We start from the raw sequence: 23,070 nt of genomic DNA on the forward strand, positions 1-23,070 counted from the left end.
TTAACATTTAGTTTTAAAATATATATTTTTCAATTGGAAATTGGATCCCAGATTTTCAGATTTTTGAACCTCACTGTCCAAAGTGACAACACATCTTTGAATAGAGGATGGCAAAATAAGATAACATGTAGAAATTTTATGAAATTTATGAAAATCACTATGAGTATAAGAATTAACGCATATCATATTTTGTTTCTTCAGGTTTTGTGGAGGCCTTATTCTTGATATCAAAAGAAAAGCTCCCTTTTTCTTCAGTGATTTCTACGATGGACTACACATCCAGTCTTTGTCTGCCATTCTTTTTATCTACCTGGGAACTGTAACCAATGCCATCACATTCGGAGGATTGCTGGGCGACGCCACAGAGAACATGCAGGTGAAGATACAACTGCAAATCATAGGAAACTTCATGAGATTACAGATGTGCCATGTGCTCTCTATGCCCAGCCTTTCTAAATAAGAATCAGTCAAACCTTGCCAGAGATTACAATGTAATTCAGTTTGGGTCAATCTTTAACTGACGCATACTGGGACGCATTCTACTCTGCCCTCTTTTTGAAATATCACTTCTAGTTCAAAGGCCAGTTAGTAATCTCACAGTTCATATATTTAGCTTCAGTTCATATATTTAGTTATAAAAACGAATGCTGAGAGCTACTGCACATGTCTTTTGACAATATTTTAGCTCAGGAAAACCCCTCAGTATGTCAGCTAACATAGTAGTGCAATTTAGATCTATTTATATTTATATATTATTATTAATTATTATTATTCATATATACATTATAACATGTATAAAATTAAACAAGGGAATTAATCAAGATTGTTCTAAGTAGTCCGGAGTAGATCAGACTCTTATTGACTTGCGTCAAATGGGTTGTCAGGACTATTTTAACCACCAACTGTTGTTTGTTATTTTACTCAACAAAAGGTCTAAATCCTTAATGAAGGTGTAGCAGGCTTTAGGCAACAGTATTTGATAAAGGTCAAAAGACAGATGAAGTACTAATAATATTCCACAATCACAGACATTCTCATTTGGACGGGATTAGATTTCTCAGAGGGTGCTTGAGTTAGCCATTAACTGGCAATTTATACTAAGGTTGCGTGAGAAAATAACACAAACATGATTGATTCAGATGGGATTTAAATTGCAGAGCAAACTGTAACATGAAGTCACATGTCTCTTCAATGGCAGTTCATCACAACAGTTCTCATAAGCACTGTTTCAGAAGGATTAGTCTATACTACTTTGGACAAGGTTAGTTATTACTGAGGTGGGAGTGTCTGTTGTCTGGGTATGGGTTTTTCAGAAGGTCATGCAAACTAAAAGTTTTTGGGTAATAAAAACAATTAATTAAATTAAGGTAGCTAAAGTGTGCTTGAAATGAATAATACATCCATTGAAGACTAATGTTAACATTATGTACATAATTAAGGAAAGTATTAATTAAGGGATTAATTCAGATTCAATTTGGAGCCATTTGTGTAAACAAGGTCTTTCGATTTAATTTCTCAGAGTAGCTTTGAGTTAACTGTAAAACAGTAGGTAATATGCTTTGTGAAATTATCCCTTGCAAATCTGTGCTTGTTTCTTCTCACACATCCTCAAAGCATGTTTGGGAACAATGATGAATTTCCCATAACCTCCTCAGGAAAACTTGTCCCGTCCAAACAGGGATTAAAACACACTTCACTTAAACAGACTTTCTTTGCAGGTAACGTGATTGTGACTGAGCCTCAGTTGGGTTTTTCCATAACCCTTTGACTCTTCTTTATTGTGTGTTGGGTGAAGGGTGTGCTGGAGAGCTTTCTGGGTACAGCGGTCACTGGAGCCATCTTCTGTCTCCTGGCTGGGCAGCCTCTGATCATTCTCAGCAGTACGGGGCCAGTGCTGGTTTTCGAAAGGCTGCTCTTCAACTTCAGCAGGTGCTTGATCATCTTTGTTCACAATGTAACATCGCAAACTGTGAATTTTAAGCCCTTTTAGAGGTAGCCAAATCCCTGACAAAATTCAAGAAACAGCTACCAACTCTTACATGAGCACTTAACTGCATCCTGCACTATTCTGAATGCTGTCTGAAACTATATTACTAGCACTTCTCGTGTTTATTGCCTTCTTAATGGGATAGTTCACCCAATAATGAAAATGATCCCATAATTTACTCACCCTCAAGCCATCCTAGGTGTATATTAAATTCTTCTTTTAACTCCGATTGTATCCATCTATGTTAAAAAAGTCCTGGCTAATCCAAGCATTATAATGGCAGTGAATGGCAGCCCAAAATTTTAAGCACAAAAAAGTGCATCCATCCATTATAAAAGTTATCCACACGGCTCCGGGTGGTTAATAAAGCCCTTCTGAAGTGAATCGATGGGTTTGTGTAAGACAAATATCCATATTTAAAACTTTATAAAGTAAAATATCTTCTGCATTCAACTTTTGAAGAAAGTGTAACGCCTCTCACAGTTCAAAACACTTAGGCTTTTTTCATAAAAATGGAAGACGGTCCGCTAGCCGGAAGCTAGATATTTTACTTCATAAACTTTTAAATATGGATATTTTTCTCACACAACCCCATCAATTAGCTTCAGAGTGCCTTTATTAACCCCTCTGAGCCGTATGGATTACTTTAATGATGGATGGATACACTTTTTGGCTTCAAATTTTGGGCTGCCATTATAATTCTTGGATTAGTCAGGACATTTTTTAATATAACTCTGATTGTATTCGTCTGAAAGAAGAATGTCATACACCTAGGATGGCTTGAGTAAATCATGAAGTAATTTTTCATTTTGGGGTGAACTATCCCTTTAAGTCGCTATGAACATAAGCGTCTGCTATGAATATAAGCGTCTGCTAAATACATAAATGTAAATGTAAAAAAATAACTACTGTATATACTGACTATTTTGTAATTTACTGAAACTAAGATTCGGGGTCAGTAAGATTTTTCTTTTTCTTTTTTAAGAAAGAAATAAGTACTTTTATTCATCAAGGATGCATTAAATTGATCATAATTCTCAGTAAAAGAATTTACCATGTTCCAAGTATCAGTTTGCACAACAATATTAAGCAACACAATTGTTTTCCACATTGATAATAATAAATTATTCTCGAGCAAATTAGAATGATCTGATTTCTGAAGGATCATGTGACACTGAAGACTGGAGTAATGGCTGATGAAAATTCAGCTTTGCCACCAAAGGAATAAATTACATTTTAAAATATATTCAAGAATAAAAGTTATTTTTAACTGTAATCATATTTTACAATATTATTGCTTTTACTGTATTTCTGATCAAATAATTTGAGCCTTAGTAAGAGACTTCTTTAAAAAACATCTTTAAAAACTTTACCGACCCTAAACTTTTAAGTGGTAGTGTACTTTTCATTGCTGTATGATTTGAAAGTGGGAGGACATGAGTTAATTTTCTGTCCATACTATTTTCTGCAGGGATAATGACTTTGACTACCTAGAGTTCCGTCTTTGGATCGGCCTGTGGTCGGCCTTCTACTGTCTGGTCTTGGTGGCCACTGATGCCAGCTTCCTGGTGCAGTATTTCACCCGATTTACAGAAGAGGGCTTCTCGTCACTCATCAGCTTCATCTTCATCTATGACGCTTTCAAGAAGATGCTGAAGTTGGCCCACTATTACCCAATCAACTCAGACTATAAAATCGATTATGTCACGCAGTATGACTGCATGTGCATGGCGCCCACTGATGGTAAGATCTGGTACTTGACTTAAGCTGATGTTTTCTTTTAGATGTTTAGATGCAAATCGAACCGTCTAAACCTTTATTCATTTGCAAGTCTGTAAACTGACCTAAATTTTTACTTTCATTTTAAATTACGAGTCGCCTTCCTAAGCCCCCACACGAGATGCAAGAAATGATGAGTGCTGACCAAACAGGGAAAAAAAAAAAATTACTGATGCATATGTAACATTATTTTGCTCAGTGAAGCAAATATGATGTAGCACAAAGTGATCTTTTTCCCCTTGGTTTGGATCCAAAAGGTGCTACTCTGAGTTTAAGTGCAGTGACCATACTTTCATTCCCCTGCTTGCCTACCTAGTAGTTTGATAGCAATTTTGCCTGAGTATGAATTGAAAGTTTATTGAAGATTGCTTAATCTATACTGATACACAAACCGTGGAAGCATTATAGTTTGATGGGGATGGATGTTTATGTCTGGCTTGTGAGTCGTGTACAGCTGTTTTTGAAATGTGTCCAGGTCTACATCTGGCAAACGTTTTTTTAAATATGGCCAGCATAAATATTTAACTTTCCCTTTTGTTTTACTATGTCTGGTCCTCAAGTGATATTTTAGACCTACATGATTGTTTTTGTCCCTAACTTCCCCCTGTAGTCAATAATATTATCGCGTAAACTCATCTTTGATCACCAAAATGACATATTTAAATGTTTTCAAAAGTGACCTTATGAATATGCAAATTAGTTCCCGTCTCCACTCAATCTCACCAGCTCAGAGATACACTTGCTCAACTTTACTGTAGTAAATGCTACACACTGGCAAGTGGAAATTCTGGTTTAATTCAGCCATATATGATTGAACCAGAAAATGATTCAGAAGAAGAGGAAGTGAAAGAGTACACAAGTATACAAGTCGATGTATCATAATGGCAATGCGTTTTATGTATCGCTCTCTGTGTAACGTTGGACACATAACGGTAATTAATATGATTAGCCTTGTGCTTGACTACGTTATCAAACAGCTAAAAATGTGTTGCTAATGTTACACAAACCATGTTCCCGTTTGCCATCTCAGAGTCAGACAGCTGCCTTCTAAAAATCAGTATCCTTAGAAACGCTTTGAACAACTTAAGCATATAGTATATCATAACATCATAATAAACATGATATACATAATTGACCTGCTATATTGCTAAATGTACACGGTTTTTCATATCAACAGAAAAATATACCGTCATAACCTGGCTTCTCTTGAGACTTCCCAGCTTCGCAGCATAATTAATGATAAATGTTAAAAAATGCTAAATTCCGCCCGCACATTGACAGGATTGGTTACAAGTTTGTGACATAGAGAACATGGGCAATCTTTGGTAAACTGCCATTTTAAGGAGAAAATACTCAGCAAAGGTGTTGACTGATGAATTTGCACATGGTTCGTCTTAAAGCATATTTCATTACATAGACATATAAACTTGATTTTCACCACAGGGGGTCATTAAATCCAAAAATCAGTACGCCCTGTAGTAATAAGCAGGTACACAAACATTCAGTTCAGTTGTAATTTTTTTCCTGGATATAATTATATTGTTGCTATTAATTAGGGCCCGAGCACCGTTGGTGTCAGGACCCTATTGTAATTGCTCAGTCTATTATTCTTCGCATTTTTGAGGGCCTAAACATGCTCAAAAACTCATGAAACTTTGCACAAGCAGCAGAAGTGGTGAAAATTTACATCTGAAATAGGTTTCGGAATTAGGTGTGGCAAAATGGCTCGATAGCACCACCTAAAAAATTTCAATTAAGTGCTGGTTGCGCTACGTTTCATGTATAGGTATGACATTCGGTACACACATGTAACAGCAATACCTACAAAAAAGTCCATGGGAGCAAAGTCTGAAAACCAACAGGAAGTGAAACATTTTGCATTTTCTCTGCAAAATGTTTGCAGTTTTTGGCATTTCCAGATGTTGTCCTTTAATGAACTCCTCCTAGAGATTTAATCAGATCAGCATCATATAAGGTCAGTCTAATCTAAAGGCCTTTGTGATGTTAAATTGTGAAGATCTTGAGTTTTCGCTGAAGGGCGTGTCTGTGGCGACTTCACAAAGTTTGATGCTTCGCCATGAAAAGGAAGCTGTTGTAACTCAGGCATACAATGTCCAATCTGCCCTAAACTTCACATGTTTGATAAGAGTCCTGGCCTGAGCACATCTACATGCCAATATTCAGTTATAGTCAAAGCTCCACCTACTGGCAACAGGAAGTGTGTGGCACATCGAAATGACTTTGCTATTTTTTCACCCACTATTCACTGTTTTCCTGAGGCCATCGGGTGGCGGTGGTCCCGTTTGCGAGGGCCCTTTGATCGCTGCTTGCAGCTTTAATTTAATTTGCATCTTAATTTTCAGCAGGGCATATTAGTGCTTCAAATGGTTTATATTTGCAACTGCACAGGTGTCAAGTCTCTATATCAATAAAGTCTAAGTCAAGTCTTAAGTCTTTTGTCACAAATCCAAGTGAAGTCTTTTGGTAATAGAATTAGAGACAAACTCTACAAGATTTACAAAACATACCTGTAGTGTATAGAAACTGAGTCTCAAAGTCTAATTCAAGTCTCAAGTCAGTAGTTTACAAGTTTTAGGTCTCAGATTAATTGTTTACAAGCGTCAAGTCTCAAATCAATTGTTTACAAGCTAAGTCCCAGGTCTCATGTTACTTGTTTTTGAGTCTCAAGTCCCAAATCTCAAGTCAGTTGAATACAAGTCACTTTGTTACGTCTAAAGGTATCATTGTTTGCCAAATTTTTTCTGTTCATTTCAGTAGAAATCCACTAATTGGGAATTCTACATGAGGACAAAAGATTTCCCATGCAGATTCCGCTTGATTGATAATGCAAATTTGCCATGTTGGTCAACAGAAAGCTGCTTGGTTTGAAAGTGACTTCTGTGTGAGCTTTGCTTCATGCATCACACTATTGACAATAGACAATGGACATTTGTTGCTCGCAAAATTTCATGTGAATTCGTTAATGTGACCACACCTTAAAGGGGTGTTCCAAGTTTGGAGAACTTTGACCTGCGAATGTGTATCACGTGAGGACGTGTGACCAATAGAGGATTGATGAAACCTCTTATCTGAATTAAGAGAACACGAACTTTAAAAGTACACTGTAACTTTTGGCACTCTAGCGGTTAATAAACAAAACAGAATGCGTCACGCGGAAGAACATTGTGGCCAGAGTTACTTCTCTTTGTTTATGTATATGACAAATTATGCAGGTACTGGGCTACTTCACAGCGATTGGCATCCCGCTCAATCTAAAATAGTCTGAATATAAACACTCACTATATGTGTACCTTAGTGATTCAAGATAAGACAAAAACACGGTTTGGAAGATAGGTTCATGTGTACTCGCTCATATACATTTAGTAGATAACAAAAAAAGTGACATAAAGTACCTTTTAATCTGCAGTGTTGCAGTCAAGTGGATTGAATACTTTTATGTTTTGGGATGTATCTGTGACTTTACATTTGTTTGTCATTTGTTTTTGCATGCAGGTTTTATATTGGTGTGAAAGAATGTGTTAGTCAATTATCACACCACTGAACAATGTCTGCACTGGACATTTACAAAACTTTGTTTTTGAAGTTCTGAAGTAATAATTAATTTACTTCTTTGTATCGGTGTGATATATTTGTTGACATTCACTTGTGGTCCACAGATGATAGATCTGTTTATTGTGCTAGTGGCTGTATGTGTGTGTGTGTGTGTGTGTGTGTGTGGTGGCCAAAGTAGGAATGAAGGAGCAATCTAGGGGGTGTATGTGGACGTGATGCGGTTTGGGGTTAATCTCCACCATGCGTGTGGTGAATTAAGACCGTACAGAGATGGGCTGGCGGGTGGGTCTCTCATCCACTCACGCTGCTTTCCTCTAAACCGCTGTTTGCTCCTCTTCGCCCTCCCTCGACTTCTCTTCAATCTGATGCCGCAGAGGAAAACAACAGCTGTGTGGAAATTTGTTCCAGTTAGGGGAACCCAGCAAAGAGACTCTTTAAAGATTAATGCTGTGGAGAAGTGGTGAATGTTTACAGTGGCCATTGCGGGCTGGTCAGCAAGTATGCTGTACTTAACTTAACCGCAACCGCAATAAAATGTTTGTACTTGTGTGAACGTCTGCTTGTGAAATCTGTCATGTGTGTTTAAAGTTTAAGTGGCCATTAAACTCAGAGCATTATCTACTGATTCGTACAAATATGATTAATAAATATTTAGTTACTTGTCTCAGAGGCTAAATGTGGCTAGAGGATAAAAATAAATAAATGAGATCATCTGAGTTGAGTCAAGAGTGCTACATAGTACAAATGAAAAAAATATTATTCATTTACAATCAAATGTTACAAGTAAATTGGGTCCAAAAAATAAGACCACTAGCAAATTAGCAATGTATTTTTATTTGCATTATTTCATTAGAATAGCCCATCATATTTCTGAACTTTTCTAAATCCTAAAACTTTGTTTATTCCCAGGTTTAAATATGTTTTTTAGTAGTGGATTCAGATGTTTGAGTCCCACTGTATGTTTTTGGTTCTTTCTGAAGGCCACGTTTAAAACCTTTGACCTTTGTGTTTTTCAGCCAATTCTTCAGATGTGTACACTGATCCACTTGATTCAACACTCATCTGGACTGTAAATTACAGCGATACAGTAAGTGTTTCCTAAAACATCACTGAAATATGTGTAAAGGCTGGAAATACACTACATGAATTTGTACAGATTTTAAAACTCTTCTGCATTATACACTTACCGACCACAGACTACAAGACTTTTTAGGTTAAAACAACAGACTCCTGCAGAAACATTGCCATTTTCTGTGAAATCTGTCCAAAATCTACAGACTGGCTCTGCCTTTCATCAACTAGCATTGACTCTTCGAGACTTTAAAACGTGTGTTGTGTAGTGTACTGTATTCCAGTCCTAAGACTGGTTGGATTCATTGAGGTCACCCAGTAGAAATTACACAACACATTAGAGAAAACTTCCTTGTCCTGGTTATGTTCAGAAAATGCATAGTGCTTTTTAATCCTTAAATTGTTGGCTGTTTCCTAAATAATTTTCTCCAGACCTGGCTGACGTTTTATCCTCTTCTATAGCCAAACCAAGCTCCCAGCTGCGAATAATAGAGAAAGATTTCTATGACAATGGTTTCATTCAGACGGAGTCCTCAATGAAACATAATTCCCAAATCCATGCCAACATCTTTATGACTGAATGAGCCGTAGCTCATGTTTCGCACCTTTTGTGCAAACTTGAACAGTAACAGAGTCATTGTACAACTTCAGAGAGGTTGAAGACAACAAAACTCTGCCTTCAAACAGAAACTAGAGAGCGTTTGATGTGTGAAAGTGTCTCTCAGCTTTAAATGAATGTCCTGGGTTCAAATTAAGGTCTGTTGACTGAATTTGTGGTATAATGCTGATTACCACAGGGAAACAAATTAATCTCACCCCTCAGTTATTATAAATGTTTTTTTTTTAAAAACTGGTTACATGAATGCATTTTCAAAGGAAGTTATCGAAATCATTCAGACCTTTGTGAATTGAATCTACAAGATCTAACTCAAACATTGCTGACGTTACACATTGCTGCTACTCTCATGAATGTGCCAGAGGGCTCAATGTCACGATTTTCTGTGAATGAACAACTGAAATTTTGTTTTGACATCAAAGTTGACATCTGTAGATATTCTGATCATGTATTTTTGTGTCATTTGTGCAGCGCTTGAATGCCAGCTGGTCCTCCCTGTCAAAGAAGGAATGCTTGAAATACGGAGGGGAGCTAGTGGGCAAAACCTGTGATTTTGTGCCAGACATCACCCTCATATCCTTTATCCTTTTCTTTGGCACCTACACCTGCTCCATGTGTCTAAAGAAATTTAAGACCAGCCCGTTCTTTCCTACTACTGTAAGTAGCCACACTGTCAATCTGTAGTGTGTTTGTGATGGATTTGTCAATTTGTTGCTCTAATCATACTGCATGTGTAGACACAATCGATATTAAACCAAACCCTGCCACTAATCCATATACCATGGGCAAGTAGACAAGAAGATAATTCAGTTTCTGATCCTAATCAATACTGCAGTTGTTGAGGCAAGAGACTACTGATGTGATGCACACTACTTAGTTCCTAAAAAAAAAAAACACTTTCTTTGTCATCTTAGGTGAGGAAGCTCATAAGTGACTTCGCCATTATCCTGGCCATTTTGATCTTCTGTGGTGTTGACGCTCTTGTTGGGGTAGAAACGCCAAAGCTCATAGTGCCAAGTGAATTTAAGGTAAAACTTTCTGTTCATATTGTCTGTCTGCTACTGTAAAGAGATGTCCTTTCTGAGGTGTACTTCTAAAATTGCTACAGCATAGAACTACAGTACTGTTCCAATTTTTTGGGTTGGTACAATTATTTTTACAATTTTTGAAAAAAGTTTCTTGGGCTGCATTTATTTGATCTAAAATACAGGAAAATAAAGAATATTGTGAAATATTACCATTTAAAATAACTTCTATTTGAATATCTTTTAAAATGTAATGTTTTCCTGTTATATCAAAGCTGAATTTTCAGCAGCCATTACACCAGTCTTCAGTGTCACAGAAGTCTTCAGAAATAATTTTAATATGCTGATTTGCAGCTCAAGAAACATTTCTTATCAATACTAAAAAAAGTTGTGCTGCTTGATGCTTTTGTGGAAACTTTGATGCATTTTTAAGGATTCTTTGAGTATCAAAAGAACAGCATTTAATCGAAATAGAAATCCTTTGTAACATTATAAATGTCTTTTAATGCATCCTTTTTTAATAAAAGTAATAATTCACATGACAAGAACTGCATCCTAGAAAAAGTCAAATAGAATTATGAACTGCTTCCAAACATATGGAAGTCCAGAGAGGTCATGCATTATTATTGACATTATGAATTATCTTGAGGTTGTGATTTATCTAGAAAAATAAACAAAAGCAGTAACAAACAAGCAATAAGTTTTAGTCACTGTATAAATAGAATTTTGTAAGCAAATAGCCTAATCAAGAGATGAATTGTTCTGTATTAGATGTTATTTATTTTGTATCAACTATCTTTGGGACAGTGGGGTGTTTCTACTCTGGTTTTCTGAGGGTCTGCTTGATAGCAATGGATTTTGTTCAGGAAGAACAAATATCAGAGTGTGCCATTGGCTGGCACGTTACTTCTTTTGTACAGATTCACAGTATGAGTCAATGCCAATCCACTCAGGACATTACCGTTTGTATCCTGTAAGCATTTGCCAAGTGCCCTAACTGCAAACGTCTGTGATCCTCAAACTACACTCCTCTCATGTCCTTAGCCAACAAGCCCAAACCGTGGCTGGTTTGTGCCACCGTTCGGAGGGAACCCCTGGTGGGTGTACCTGGCAGCAGCTCTGCCTGCCCTGCTGGTCACTATCCTGCTCTTCATGGATCAGCAGATCACCGCTGTCATTGTCAATCGCAAAGAGCACAAGCTTAAGGTAGGCCTGCCGTGAGTCAGCTGTGTGACTCTCTCCCAAGCCAGATGGTTTATCACGCTCACTTTGAGCCACCCAGGACAACACAGGAAACACACACAGTGCCGGGGGCGACTATATTGGGATATTTATAGAAAGTAGAGCCTTTTAATCTTTTGTCTGAAGGATGTGAATCAGCACTTGGAGTCAAAATTAGCATTATTCAAACATATGGTCTGAGAAACTGAGAAAGCTAAAGGCGAAGAAGCTACCATAAATAATCCAGGAATTAATATTTGTTTAAAACTTAATTTGAATTGAAAACTGAAAGAAAAGATGATTTTGTAATAGTAAATTTGATAGCTAGATAGACTTTGTTGATAATCAAGAATTATATATTATTATGAATTATAAGCCAGGGTTATTATATTCAACTGAAACTTAAACTAAAACCATAAAATGTAAACTTATTTTATTTTAGCTAGTTGCCAAGGGGAACATTTCTTATTTTCCTTTACTAAAATGTTCTAAAATAACTTAAACTGAAAATAATAAATAAAAACTAGATAAATGTAAAAAAAAAAAAAAAAAACTAACCCAAACCACAACATTTTTAAAACTTTAACTAAGATTAAAATGAAAATGTAACATATAAAAATGATAACATATAGGATCTTAATCCTAAAATAATAGTGTTATAGATTGTACAGTATAAGCGATTTCACCCCACCACCACACTTTAGGTCCACATTGGAACATATTCTGAGTAGTGGAACAAAGAGGAATTGTGAATCAGACAAAAGCAAACCATTTATTCTCTTTTGGCCTGTAATGTGAGACTGGCCTCAAAACATTTTGTCCTCTCACTATAATGCCTCCCCATGGAAGAACTCCCATTGTCATCTCTGTGAGAATTACACTGCCCTGGTGACATATTGTACTGTACTTTTGTGTGATGTAGTGTAATTTTATTATGTTAGAATACAGCACTCAAAAAACCTAGTAGGTTATTTAAAGAGACAAAAAGAAAAAGAAAAATTCGGTCATTGTTTATTCACCCTCATATAATTATTCCAAACTAATACGCTGTTATATTAGTTTGGTTTTTTTTTTCAAAGTGGCCTTGGAATGTATGGACTATTTTTAGACAGAGTCTATTTGGGCTAAGTGTAATAAATGCGATAGTGTAAATATAACCAGACAACAGTGGCGGAGTTAGTTAATATTTCCAACAAGACTGGCTCAAAGTCTGGACTTATACATGGAAATAGACAGTCTGTTTATGATGCTTTGTTTGTTTTGGACCTTGACAGACATGATCAAGACATTGGAAAAATGGAGCTCCTCAAATTATGTTCAGTTATAAAATAAAATAACAACAGTATACAGGTTAAGAAACATAAGAGGCTGCTAAAAAAAACATTACTGGGTGAACTATTCCTGCAAACTGTCACCAACCACTTTTGTCAGTCATCAATAGTTTTTGATTACTCTAACAACATTTTGTGGCCATCCTTCATCTTTGTCTCAATTAGAAAGGTGCAGGTTATCATCTGGACCTGTTCTGGGTGGCTGTGCTGTTAGCGGTGTGCTCTTTCATGGGTCTGCCATGGTATGTAGCTGCAACAGTTATTTCCATCGCCCACATTGACAGCTTGAAGATGGAGACAGAGACGTCTGCCCCTGGTGAACAGCCCAAATTTTTGGGTGTCAGGTATGTTGTAAAGCATATAAAAGAAGAGATGATTTCTGTGATTCCTGTGTAGTTGTACAGTGTCATAGCATAAAACTGAAGGATCTGACTATAACAGTAGAGCTTTTGCGTCACTCGTTGACTACAGTTTTGGGCTCAGTGGGATGCCTGTTAAAAGTCTGCATGTTGGACTGAACTCTAGGGGCCTTTATTGATGCAGCTGTAAGCTGTACAAACGTGAACAGGCCTAGTTCTGCTGAAAATACACCACCGGTATTTCAGGTTGCATTTTTTACACTTCTCTGGTTGGTTAACCAATCCTATGTTTCTCAAAGAATTTAAAATAATAATGATAATTAATATTTCTATTAGAAGTAATCATTCATAATTGGGCAGGTGGGATCTCATGGTTAAGGATAGGAGCTGGTAACTGCAAGGTCACAGGGCTAAACTCGTAAACTGTCAACTTTATGCCCCTGACCAAAGAACTAAACTTCAAGTTGCTCCAGGGGGACTGTCACTATAATAAGTGTACTGAAAGTAACTGTGGATAAAAGCGTCTGCCAGTTGAATTCTTCCTATGATTAAAACAATGATACACTACGTGTTTGTTTTTCTAAGAAGATAGTATGGCTATATGCTTTGATTGATGTATGCACCTGCTAGTAATGGGTGTAGCTGAAATAGCCAAACCTGTAATTAAAAGGGGGTGTTCACTGTCCACATACAGTACAGTTCAAAAGTTTGGGGACAGTATGACTTTTATTCAGCAAGAATGCATCAAATTGATCAAAAATCACTACGGACATTTATAAATGTTACAAAAAAAAATAAAAATAAAAAACTTTTCTATTCAAAGAATCCTATAAACAAAATATCATGGGTTGTTAAAAAAAAAGAAGCTGAACACTTTTTTCAACACTGAAAATAATGTTTCTTGAGCAGTATATTAGAATGATTTCTGAAGGGTCATGTAACACTGAAGACTAGAGTAATGCTGAAAATTCAGCTTTGCCATTACAGGGATACAATTACATTCCTTATTATATAAATTACAAAATATATTGATATACAAAAGTAATTTTTAATTGTAATAATATTTCACAATATAACTGTTTTTACTGTATTTTTGATCAAATAAATACAGCCTTGGTGAGCAAAAGAGAAACATTAAAGGTGCTCTATGTACGTTTTTCACTTTAATAAAGCATACAAATACCACAATAAGTTTGCAGATATTTAGGAAACATGCTTAGTTCATGTACTCGTTTCTCTGAAAAACAATGCTACAGCCAGTTATTTTACTTTGAAATGTGCATTCCGTGTCGGAATGTCTGTTTTTGTTTTGGTCTGTGTGATAACGCCCGTTGCCAGTTTACCCAATAGTATTTCGACACCACAGGTTGCCAGTTGGCGGAAAACACAGCTTACTGCCGTGGAAGCCAGCAAACAAACTGGGTCAGAGATTGCAGATTCTACCTGTAGTAAAACGTTGTTTGTACGGGAAGAAGGAGGCGGGAACCGGCGAACAATAAACAAACTTTTAATTAAATAAACACAAAATAAAATGGCGGCGACAGCCCCTCACGGTCGACTGCCGCCTACACAAACACAAACACAAAATGAAAACAAAAAGGCTGCAGCCCCTCGCGGACGACTGCAGCGTGCACATAACAAAAACGTCCAGGCCTGGTCCTCTCTCGTCCCTCACTGTCGTCACTCCTCCTTTATACTCCCTCACTCCTCCGCAAGGGCCGAGATCGCTGCGGCGCGCAGCTGGCGCTCATCCTCTCTGATGAGCGCCGCCTCGTCCCGCCCTCACGGTCCCTCGGCCTCGCTGCTCGCCACACTACCCAACCTAAAAAGCCTTGGCATCCATCTAAAAATCTCTAGGAACCGAAGCACATTAAAATGCAGATACATCAACTCATCAACTTACAGTGTTTAAGTCTCCTCACACTCCATTGTCAATTGCGCTCGTTCCTGTTGCCTGTCCTCAAACTGACAACCTGCATGAGCGTGGAGTCTGACGAGGAGGGGTCGGGGCAAACACGAAAAACAACCGACAACTGAGAGTGAACAGGGAGGAACTTAAATACACAAGTGCTGCGTCCCAATTCGCATACTATCCGTACTAAATAGTATTCGAAAAAAGAATTAGTATGTTCCAAATCGTAGTATGTTGAAAAGAGTATTCCAAAGATTCCCGGATGGTCTACTATTTCCGGTCAGAATTCAAAGTGCAGATCGATGCGCACTCTAACGGCTGATATTGCCCACAACCCATTGCGAGAACTACAAACGCGGATAAAAAGTGTTAAAAAACTACAAACATGACGGTTACGCGAGTCTGACTGCTAAGTAGAGAGGATTATGCTGCATTCCAGGCAGGTTTTTGAGCCCGTAAATTACAACTTCAAACCACGACTCACGACTTTGTAGTGTTCCAGGCAAAGTCACGCCAAACTGCCTGAGCGCAAGGAATTGTGTGGTAGTTAGATGTAAACAAAGCATGGCGTACTGTACAGGGTGTATGGTCATTCACAATCATTTCTATCGCCAAAGGTGCTTACTCCTTGCTTATTTGAGGGAAACGGAGGGGAAAAAAACGGCGCAGACGGCAAGAAAAGCTGTTATACCTTTTATTTGACGTTATTTGAATATTTGTTTCATAAACACTGCATCCGTAGGGGGCTGTCATTGTTGCTTCGCGGGCTATGTGACGTCAAAACTCGTAACTGGGAGTACATCGATCTAGTACGAGTTCACGGGTGGGAAGTCACGGGTTTGGCTGCCGTTCCAGTCCACTTTCACAGGTAGAAGGTTGGAAAAACACGGGTTATGGGTTGCCTGGAACGCGGCATTAGATAAAGGGACTTGAGTGAGCAATTATCAGTATTTAACCTGACGAAAAGATATTTATTCAATGTTAGCCACATTATATTTCACCTGCAGCAGCATTGTGAACTTTTGTAATGATACGTTTGGCCATTAACTTTGCAAACACATGAGAGGAGTCTCTGCATTAAAGATCCACGAATGGCAGACCAACGTGCTTTTCTCTCCGATACGGTAGGAAATTAAATTGAATGTGGAGGATTTTAACTGTGACAATGAATGACAGGGCAGTTTAAACGGTGACAAGATTCACGTAACTAAGCAACAGAGTCCGTTAAAGATGACGAAGTAGTATGTCCCAAAGCTTGCATACTTTTCTGCTGCACACTCAAAAGTATGTACTTTTTCTTAACAAAAAAAGTACATACTTTTAGGACGTAGTATAAGTAGGCAAATTGGGACGCAGCCAAGGTGATGAACTAAATGAACAGCTGTGATGATGATTAGTGTCCAGTGAACTGATGAGTGGCAGGAAACTCGAACAAAGGAACATGTGACTAATGAAAACAAACTAAATGTCCATGAAAAACAAACTAAGAGCAAACACAACTGAATACATGTAATTGTATACGTGGATTGTACTTTTGGGCATGTCATTAGCTGAAAGTACCATAGACTGCAAATTTTTTTTTCTGTAATATACTGTAATAATTTTTTTCTTTTTTATTTTGAAATTCTCTTTTCTTCAGGGAACAGAGAGTCACTGGTATCTTTGTCTTCCTTCTCACCGGTCTGTCTGTCTTCATGTCTCCTATCCTCAAGGTAACGATACATTGCATCCAGTAGCGTGTGTGAGATTTTTCTTTTCTTTGTCTTTTCTCAAACCCCCAATGGCTTTGAATGATTGAATAATTATTTCCCATAGTTCATACCCATGCCAGTGCTGTATGGAGTCTTCCTCTACATGGGTGTTGCTTCACTCAATGGAGTGCAGGTGAGTTAATTAAAAACTGAATTGAGAGCCTGTTGAATTATAATTCCAATTTGAATCTAACAAAGTAGAATTAAACCCATACACATTTTTACATGGGGTATTTCCAAAAGCATGAAATAATTTAAATAATCACTATTTGAAACCGGCTGATAGTAACTTAGTTGGGAAAACTGTCTTTTTTGAAGAGTATTGCTCTTTGGTTCTCAGTTTATGGACAGGCTCAAGCTGCTCCTCATGCCTGCCAAACACCAGCCAGACCTGATCTACCTGCGGCATGTGCCACTGAGGAAGGTCCATCTCTTCACCTTTGTCCAGATGCTCTGCCTGGCGCTCCTTTGGGTCCTCAAGTCCACCGTGGCAGCCATCATCTTTCCTGTCATGGTTAGTCACCTCTTTCACCTATTTGTGATTTTAACAAACATTTATGCTTGAAGCAGATGTGGTTGCAAAACTGAGAGCTTCAGGGCTTTGAAGAGCGGCTAAAAATTGCTTGTCAATTATGTTTCTAGCCCACTAGAAACACTCAAGTGCAATGTTTGTGCAAAACACTTCTGTTTCATCATCTGTTGTACATGCGCTAACTGAAAAAGGCTCTATTTGCTGTATTCTCATTGGTCAGATCTTGGCTCTGGTTGCTGTGAGGAAGGCGTTGGACTATGTCTTCTCCCAGCATGACCTCAGCTTCCTGGATGATGTCATACCTGAGAAGGACAAGAAAAAGAAGGAAGATGAGAAGAAAAAGAAAAAGAAGAAACAAGGGAGCATAGACAGTGACATGGAAGACGTGAGTGTCCTGAAAAATGCCACAAGCTTTTGTTTTTGTATTACTATTACCACTTTAGACTTTAGAAATAAGTTTAGCCTACCGAGTTGCCTTTTAGTTGATTGCTTTATTACCTGTGTATGATACATATTAAGTTTTAGTCAGAACTTCAAGTAGAGTAGATGTTTATTTATTTATTAAAGTATTCTTTTTTTCTTTTTTCTTTTTTTACATGAAATAGCTCCAATATTAAAGGGATAGTTCACCTAAAAATGAAAATAATGTAATTTAATACCCTCATGTCGTTCCACACCCGTAAGACCTCCGTTAATCTTTGGAACACAAATTAAAGAGTACCTATCATGGCATTTAAAAAGTTCCAAATATTGTTTTAGAAGTCCCCAACAACAGTTTTGCATGCATGCAATGACAAAAAAGACTTTAGTTTTCTTATAATATGCATTTATTTTTACCTGTTTTGACAGCGATTCTCAAATGATTCCTTTAGTGATTCACTTTTCAAAACCCCGCCTTTACGTGACGCTAATCTGCGCTGATTGGTCCGATGACCCAGTCAGTTGTGATTGGTATAGTCTGTGCAGATATTTTCGGAAACGGAACGCCCATCAAAGTCTTATAGTGACAGTAATTTGTTAATATGTGTCAGGAGTTATGAATATGAAAACCGCGTCGGAACCGTTTGATTGTAATATGAGCCTCAGCTGATCTCATTCATAAAAAAACTCCTCACGAAGACTCGCGACAAATCAACATCCCTCAGGGCTTTTAGTTCAAAAGTGTGCAGATGAGGAGACATATTGATAGATTCTCATATGTCTGTGTCAAATTTCTAAACAGAGGAGTATTTTTTATTCAATACTTCCTCAAAATGCGCAGATGTAGCCTAATCACGAGCGATTGAGTCTCTTATGTGTTGTTTTCATTCAGCCTGGCAGCCGGAGGGCGCTCTGTGCACATGTAATCCATATATGGTACAGACAGACGAAGAAGAACCATGTGCCATAATAGAAGTCCATAATAAAAGCTTCCTGAGATCGCGAAACATGCAAATAGAGACATTTGACGATTAAATAAACACACAATCGCGACAATGTATGGTTTGTCTTCAAGCCACTTAGTCTTCAAATGCTCATCCTTGGGCAGATGAAAAAAGTTTGCTTTTGAGTCGCACTTCAGAACACAGCGTCTCGTCGCCATGATGTTTTCTAGTTTTCACTGCCGTCTTGGAGCGCAATAAGTGGGCGTATCGTATTCAAATAACTTGACAAGTTGACGTCATCTAGTCAGAGAAAAAGCTTCGGTCTTCTAACGATTCTTAAAAATGACTCAGAGTCGACTCTTACTTTTGAAAGAAAATAACTATATATACGGTCATATTTCAAAACTTTGCAGGATGTTTTTGTTCACTTAGATCTATGTTACACACTACATGAAAGGTACATTTCAAAATTCCCTGATAGGTGCTCTTTAAGATATTTTTGTTGAAATCCGATGGATCAGTGAGGCCTGCATAGCCAGCAATGACATTTCCTCTCTCAAGAACCATTAATGTACTAAAAACATATTTAAATCAGTTCATGTGAGTACAGTGGTTCAATATTAATATTATAAAGCGACAAGAATATTTTTGGTGCTTCAAAAATAACTAAATAAAGACTTCTATAGTGATAACCAATTTCAAAACACTGCTTCATGAAGCTTCAGAGCGTTATGAATCAGTGTTTCAGGCATGAGGGTGAGGAATAAATGACATTATTTAAATTTTTGGGTGAACTAACCCTTTAAAGCAAAACGATTGGAAATTAAAAAGTACTAAGCACCTCGGTGACATTTGTATGATTGTTAGAAAAGATATACATTTTCTAGGATGTTTTGTTTAATACTATGAATATTTGGGCGGTCATGAAAGAGGAGGTGTGAACTACTCTGGTACAGCTCCTAAAGCTCTTTTTGACCGTTTCTCCCTGTGCAGTCTGACTATCCTTACAATGAGAATGTCCCCAGCATTAAAATCCCAATGGACATGATGGAGCAGGAGCCTTTTTTAGGAGATAAGGCCTCTGACAGTGAGTAGACCGGACCCGGGGACTCAACTTGAACCTCTTTAATGATTCAGCTCGAACGTTTTGCTTTCTCTTCCTTTTGCATGCGGTGCACGCTACCACTTGCTCCTCTGTCACATAATACATTTGTGGAGTTTGTCAGTCCTCTATGGCAAATGACAGCTTCATTACCTCTTCTTGCCTGTCGTAATCATTTTGCTTTACTTTTGTATTTCGGTTTCCTGTGATTTTGTGTCATGCTAACATGGATTCTTTTAACACTTATCCTCTTGAATATCTTTTGCCGATCCATCTGTTAATCGAGATAATGTCCCTCCTTTTACATTCACCGAATCAGTCATTGATTTTCCATCAGTGAAACTCTTCAGAAAATTTGTCATTTTAGTGTGTAACAAGATGACCTCTGTGATTTTCTGTTTTACTAAAACTTTTAACATCTTAATTTGTAGTTGTATTAGAATGAATACTTATCTAATGAAAATGCTCAAAATAATCCCATGAAATCCCAGCACTCACTCGAAGCATTTAGTATTTGCATGTATCCACTGTGAAAAATGTGTTGGTGCCGTTCATCCTGTATGGTGCGAATGCTTGATGGTGGTGTACAGTGCTTGTGTTCAGTAGAACGTGAAGTCATGCATGTGCTCATAATGGACCATGTGTCCCTCTTGCAGGAGAAAAGCCCCCTTCATTCCTTGACCGATATTCATCGTGCTGAAAAGCGGCACTACTTTCAGACCAGCCCGATGTCAAGGTATGCATCTGTTGCTCATTAGTACTGTGTATTTATAGTATGGATGGATAATGACTGATGAACCCGTAAGAACATCTAATTCAAATGATTAGATCCTTGTTCAGATTTTGCATACTTAATAGAAAAAAACAGGGTTTTCATTACTATATAATAATTTAATAAGGATGCTGATGATGAAAGCCACTTTAATTTCTAGCAACATCATAATTTGTCAAGGCTTCATGATTACATAATATCCCCTCTATTAGTTGTTCAAATAATGCACCTAGGTATTTGAACCACAAGTTAAATTGTTTCAAAGAAATGATTGGTAGTTACTGGGAAATCGTTTAAATACCTATTAGGAAGTTGACTGATTACTCATCTGTGTTTTTCAGTTCAGAGAGACTGCCATTAAATGTGCCTCAGATTAAAATAGACATGGACCCAGATGACAGCAATGGCTTCTACTGGAGAAGTCGAGGGTCTGAGACGTCCTTATAACTCCCCCAGCCAATCTGCAGCATAGATTTTATTAAGCTTATCGAATTTGCTGAAAGCCATTTGCCAAGGGATATTTTATTATGACTGTTCCCCATCATGAATCCTTTCTGTGAAGACTAAAGAACGGCTTGAGGAACACTTGTTTTTTCTCACTTAATCATTATGGTTTGCAAGTTGTAATCCCTAAACTACTATGCAATTCAGTTCATTGTTTCACTTATGTGATGACCTGTAGAGAAATGCTGAAGCTGTTTTCCCACAATTCCAGAACTACTTCCTCCAATATTCATCCAATACAATATGAATCTTTCTACCAAATTCACTTAACATGCCACTATTTTCCTTTTCTTTTCTTTTTTGCTGCTCTACCTCTGTTTTGCATGGTAGGCATTATGTACAAAAAAAAAAATAACTTTTCCATTTTTTTTATTTGCACAGCATGAGATTTTAATATTGATCTTTTTTAGTGTATATCTTGAGCAAACTATTCAGCAAATTACTTTTGTTATAAAGAGAGCGGACCACTGTGATATAATATATTGTAATATTTAACTGTTGATTTAACTAATTATGATTAATGTTATTGATTGCCACCGAACCTGCTGTTGTTCATAGTTTCATTCAATATAATGTGATATTAAATTTAATTTGTTTCCTTTAACAAACAATATTTATGCCTGATTATCCAAACATGTTCTAACAAGCTTCATTAATTAAGAAAGCCTAATTCATTTTGCGTTTCAAGACTTGTTAGGCATTTGCTTCCTCACCTGGTTATGGAAACCATAAAAAAGTCTACATGTGTAAACCTACATGTACTCCATGTTGTCCTGCAAATGATTTACCTAAGTGGCTTAAACCTGAATTGCAATAATACATGAAATTCCTTTAGGTTTAAGATTTTTTTATTATTATTTTTGTGCACTATTTACATGATGTCTAGCCATTGAATGTCTTATTGTGTCCTTTGTTAAAATTAGTCACAAAATGTCAAAAAAGTGGTACATGCATTTGAATGAATAGGACAGAGAAATATGTCATACAGTGCATGTCTGAAACATGTTTTCCTTGAGACTTGATTCTTCAAGAACCCAACATTCTATGTTGATTCCTGCTAATTTGTCATTATTCTCCCATCTTTCCATTATTTTTCCTCCTCCTTTAAAAAAGCAAACAAAAAAAATCAATAGATCTTACAGATAGTATACTGTAATTACAAAATCAACTTCTTTTAACCTTGTAAGTATAAGATTTTTAACTTATATTTTTGGGGGTACATAAAAACATGAAATTATTGTGAAAGCATGTCTGGGGAAATTCTTGAACGTTTAAACAATGCTAAATAGTAGCTAAATTGTAGAGTGTTTAACTGATACATTTTTAATCAAGTTTTGTGACTTTTTAGAACAAAACAGCTGAAATTATTTTAGAATTTATATTTTTCAAAGGAAATGAATATTAAAAATGAACAGAATTTATGAAATGGTCTCCTTATTTCTTTTTTGTGCATTGTGTTTTTATACTTTTGTTTTTCCCATCAGTATAATTTTATCTGCTACAGGGTATATACATAAAAATATCAAAACAACAGGTTTGATATATCACTTGCCCTATTTCTACACTTAGGACTATCAAACCATTTTGAATCAAACTTATGCTACTCCATCAATGTCCAATAAAATGAAATTTTATTGTTTTATTGTATATCTATATTTGTAATAAATGTCATAGCCCTGCTTAATTGTTTTGTGACTTACAAATACTAGTGACAGTTTATCTTAATGTTCAAGGTTAAACATTTCATATGCTCAGGCATTGGGTGGGCAAAATCTTTCACTATAACATTTATACCTGAATATTACTTGCCTTAGCTGTTCACACTGAATCATGTCACCATCTAGTGTTCACAGTTAACATTGCACAGAGTAGCGGGAGGTCCCATGGCATACACTTCAACATCTAATTTGGTGAATATTGAATTTAATAAAAGTGCTTTCTTTTTGGGATATTTAACATAAAAAGGTGCAGCACAATCTACAATTTGAAAGCCAAAAATAAATTTGAGGAATAGGATGGAAGATGTTGGTGAGAAGAGAGAAAGGAAAATAAAGATTATAATAATATATGTTCTACAAGTTTGTCAATTATTCAATAATTTAACAATTCAATATATAATAATGCAGTTTAAAACTGTGTGTGGTCACAAAAACAAAATCTTTCTTTAACGT

At 36.8% G+C, this 23,070-nt stretch overlaps 1 protein-coding gene across 5 annotated transcripts in view; it reads left to right on the top strand.

Annotated features, from left to right (window-relative positions):
- slc4a4a (solute carrier family 4 member 4a) overlaps positions 1-22,577 on the top strand; it is an 88,231-nt gene extending 65,654 nt beyond the window's left edge. For 4 of the 5 annotated variants that reach the window (XM_079815055.1, XM_079815051.1, XM_079815052.1 and 1 more), the window contains 14 exons: positions 202-376; positions 1,796-1,929; positions 3,459-3,730; positions 8,356-8,426; positions 9,498-9,683; positions 9,941-10,054; positions 11,096-11,257; positions 12,769-12,947; positions 16,514-16,586; positions 16,690-16,758; positions 16,966-17,139; positions 17,378-17,542; positions 20,280-20,359; positions 20,737-22,319. In XM_079815055.1, coding sequence (XP_079671181.1) covers positions 202-376; positions 1,796-1,929; positions 3,459-3,730; positions 8,356-8,426; positions 9,498-9,683; positions 9,941-10,054; positions 11,096-11,257; positions 12,769-12,947; positions 16,514-16,586; positions 16,690-16,758; positions 16,966-17,139; positions 17,378-17,542; positions 20,280-20,359; positions 20,737-20,842 — 1,960 coding nt within the window. In that variant the 3' untranslated portion in view covers positions 20,843-22,319. Of the gene's footprint in view, positions 1-201; positions 377-1,795; positions 1,930-3,458; positions 3,731-8,355; positions 8,427-9,497; positions 9,684-9,940; positions 10,055-11,095; positions 11,258-12,768; positions 12,948-16,513; positions 16,587-16,689; positions 16,759-16,965; positions 17,140-17,377; positions 17,543-20,279; positions 20,360-20,736 lie in introns of all 5 variants that reach the window. The other variant, XM_079815054.1, reaches the window with a different exon arrangement.
- The last annotated feature ends 493 nt before the right edge of the window (positions 22,578-23,070 follow it).

This window comes from Gobio gobio (assembly GCF_949357685.1).
Source record: "Gobio gobio genome assembly, chromosome: 4".
In the NCBI taxonomy this organism is placed as follows: Eukaryota; Metazoa; Chordata; class Actinopteri; order Cypriniformes; family Gobionidae; genus Gobio; species Gobio gobio.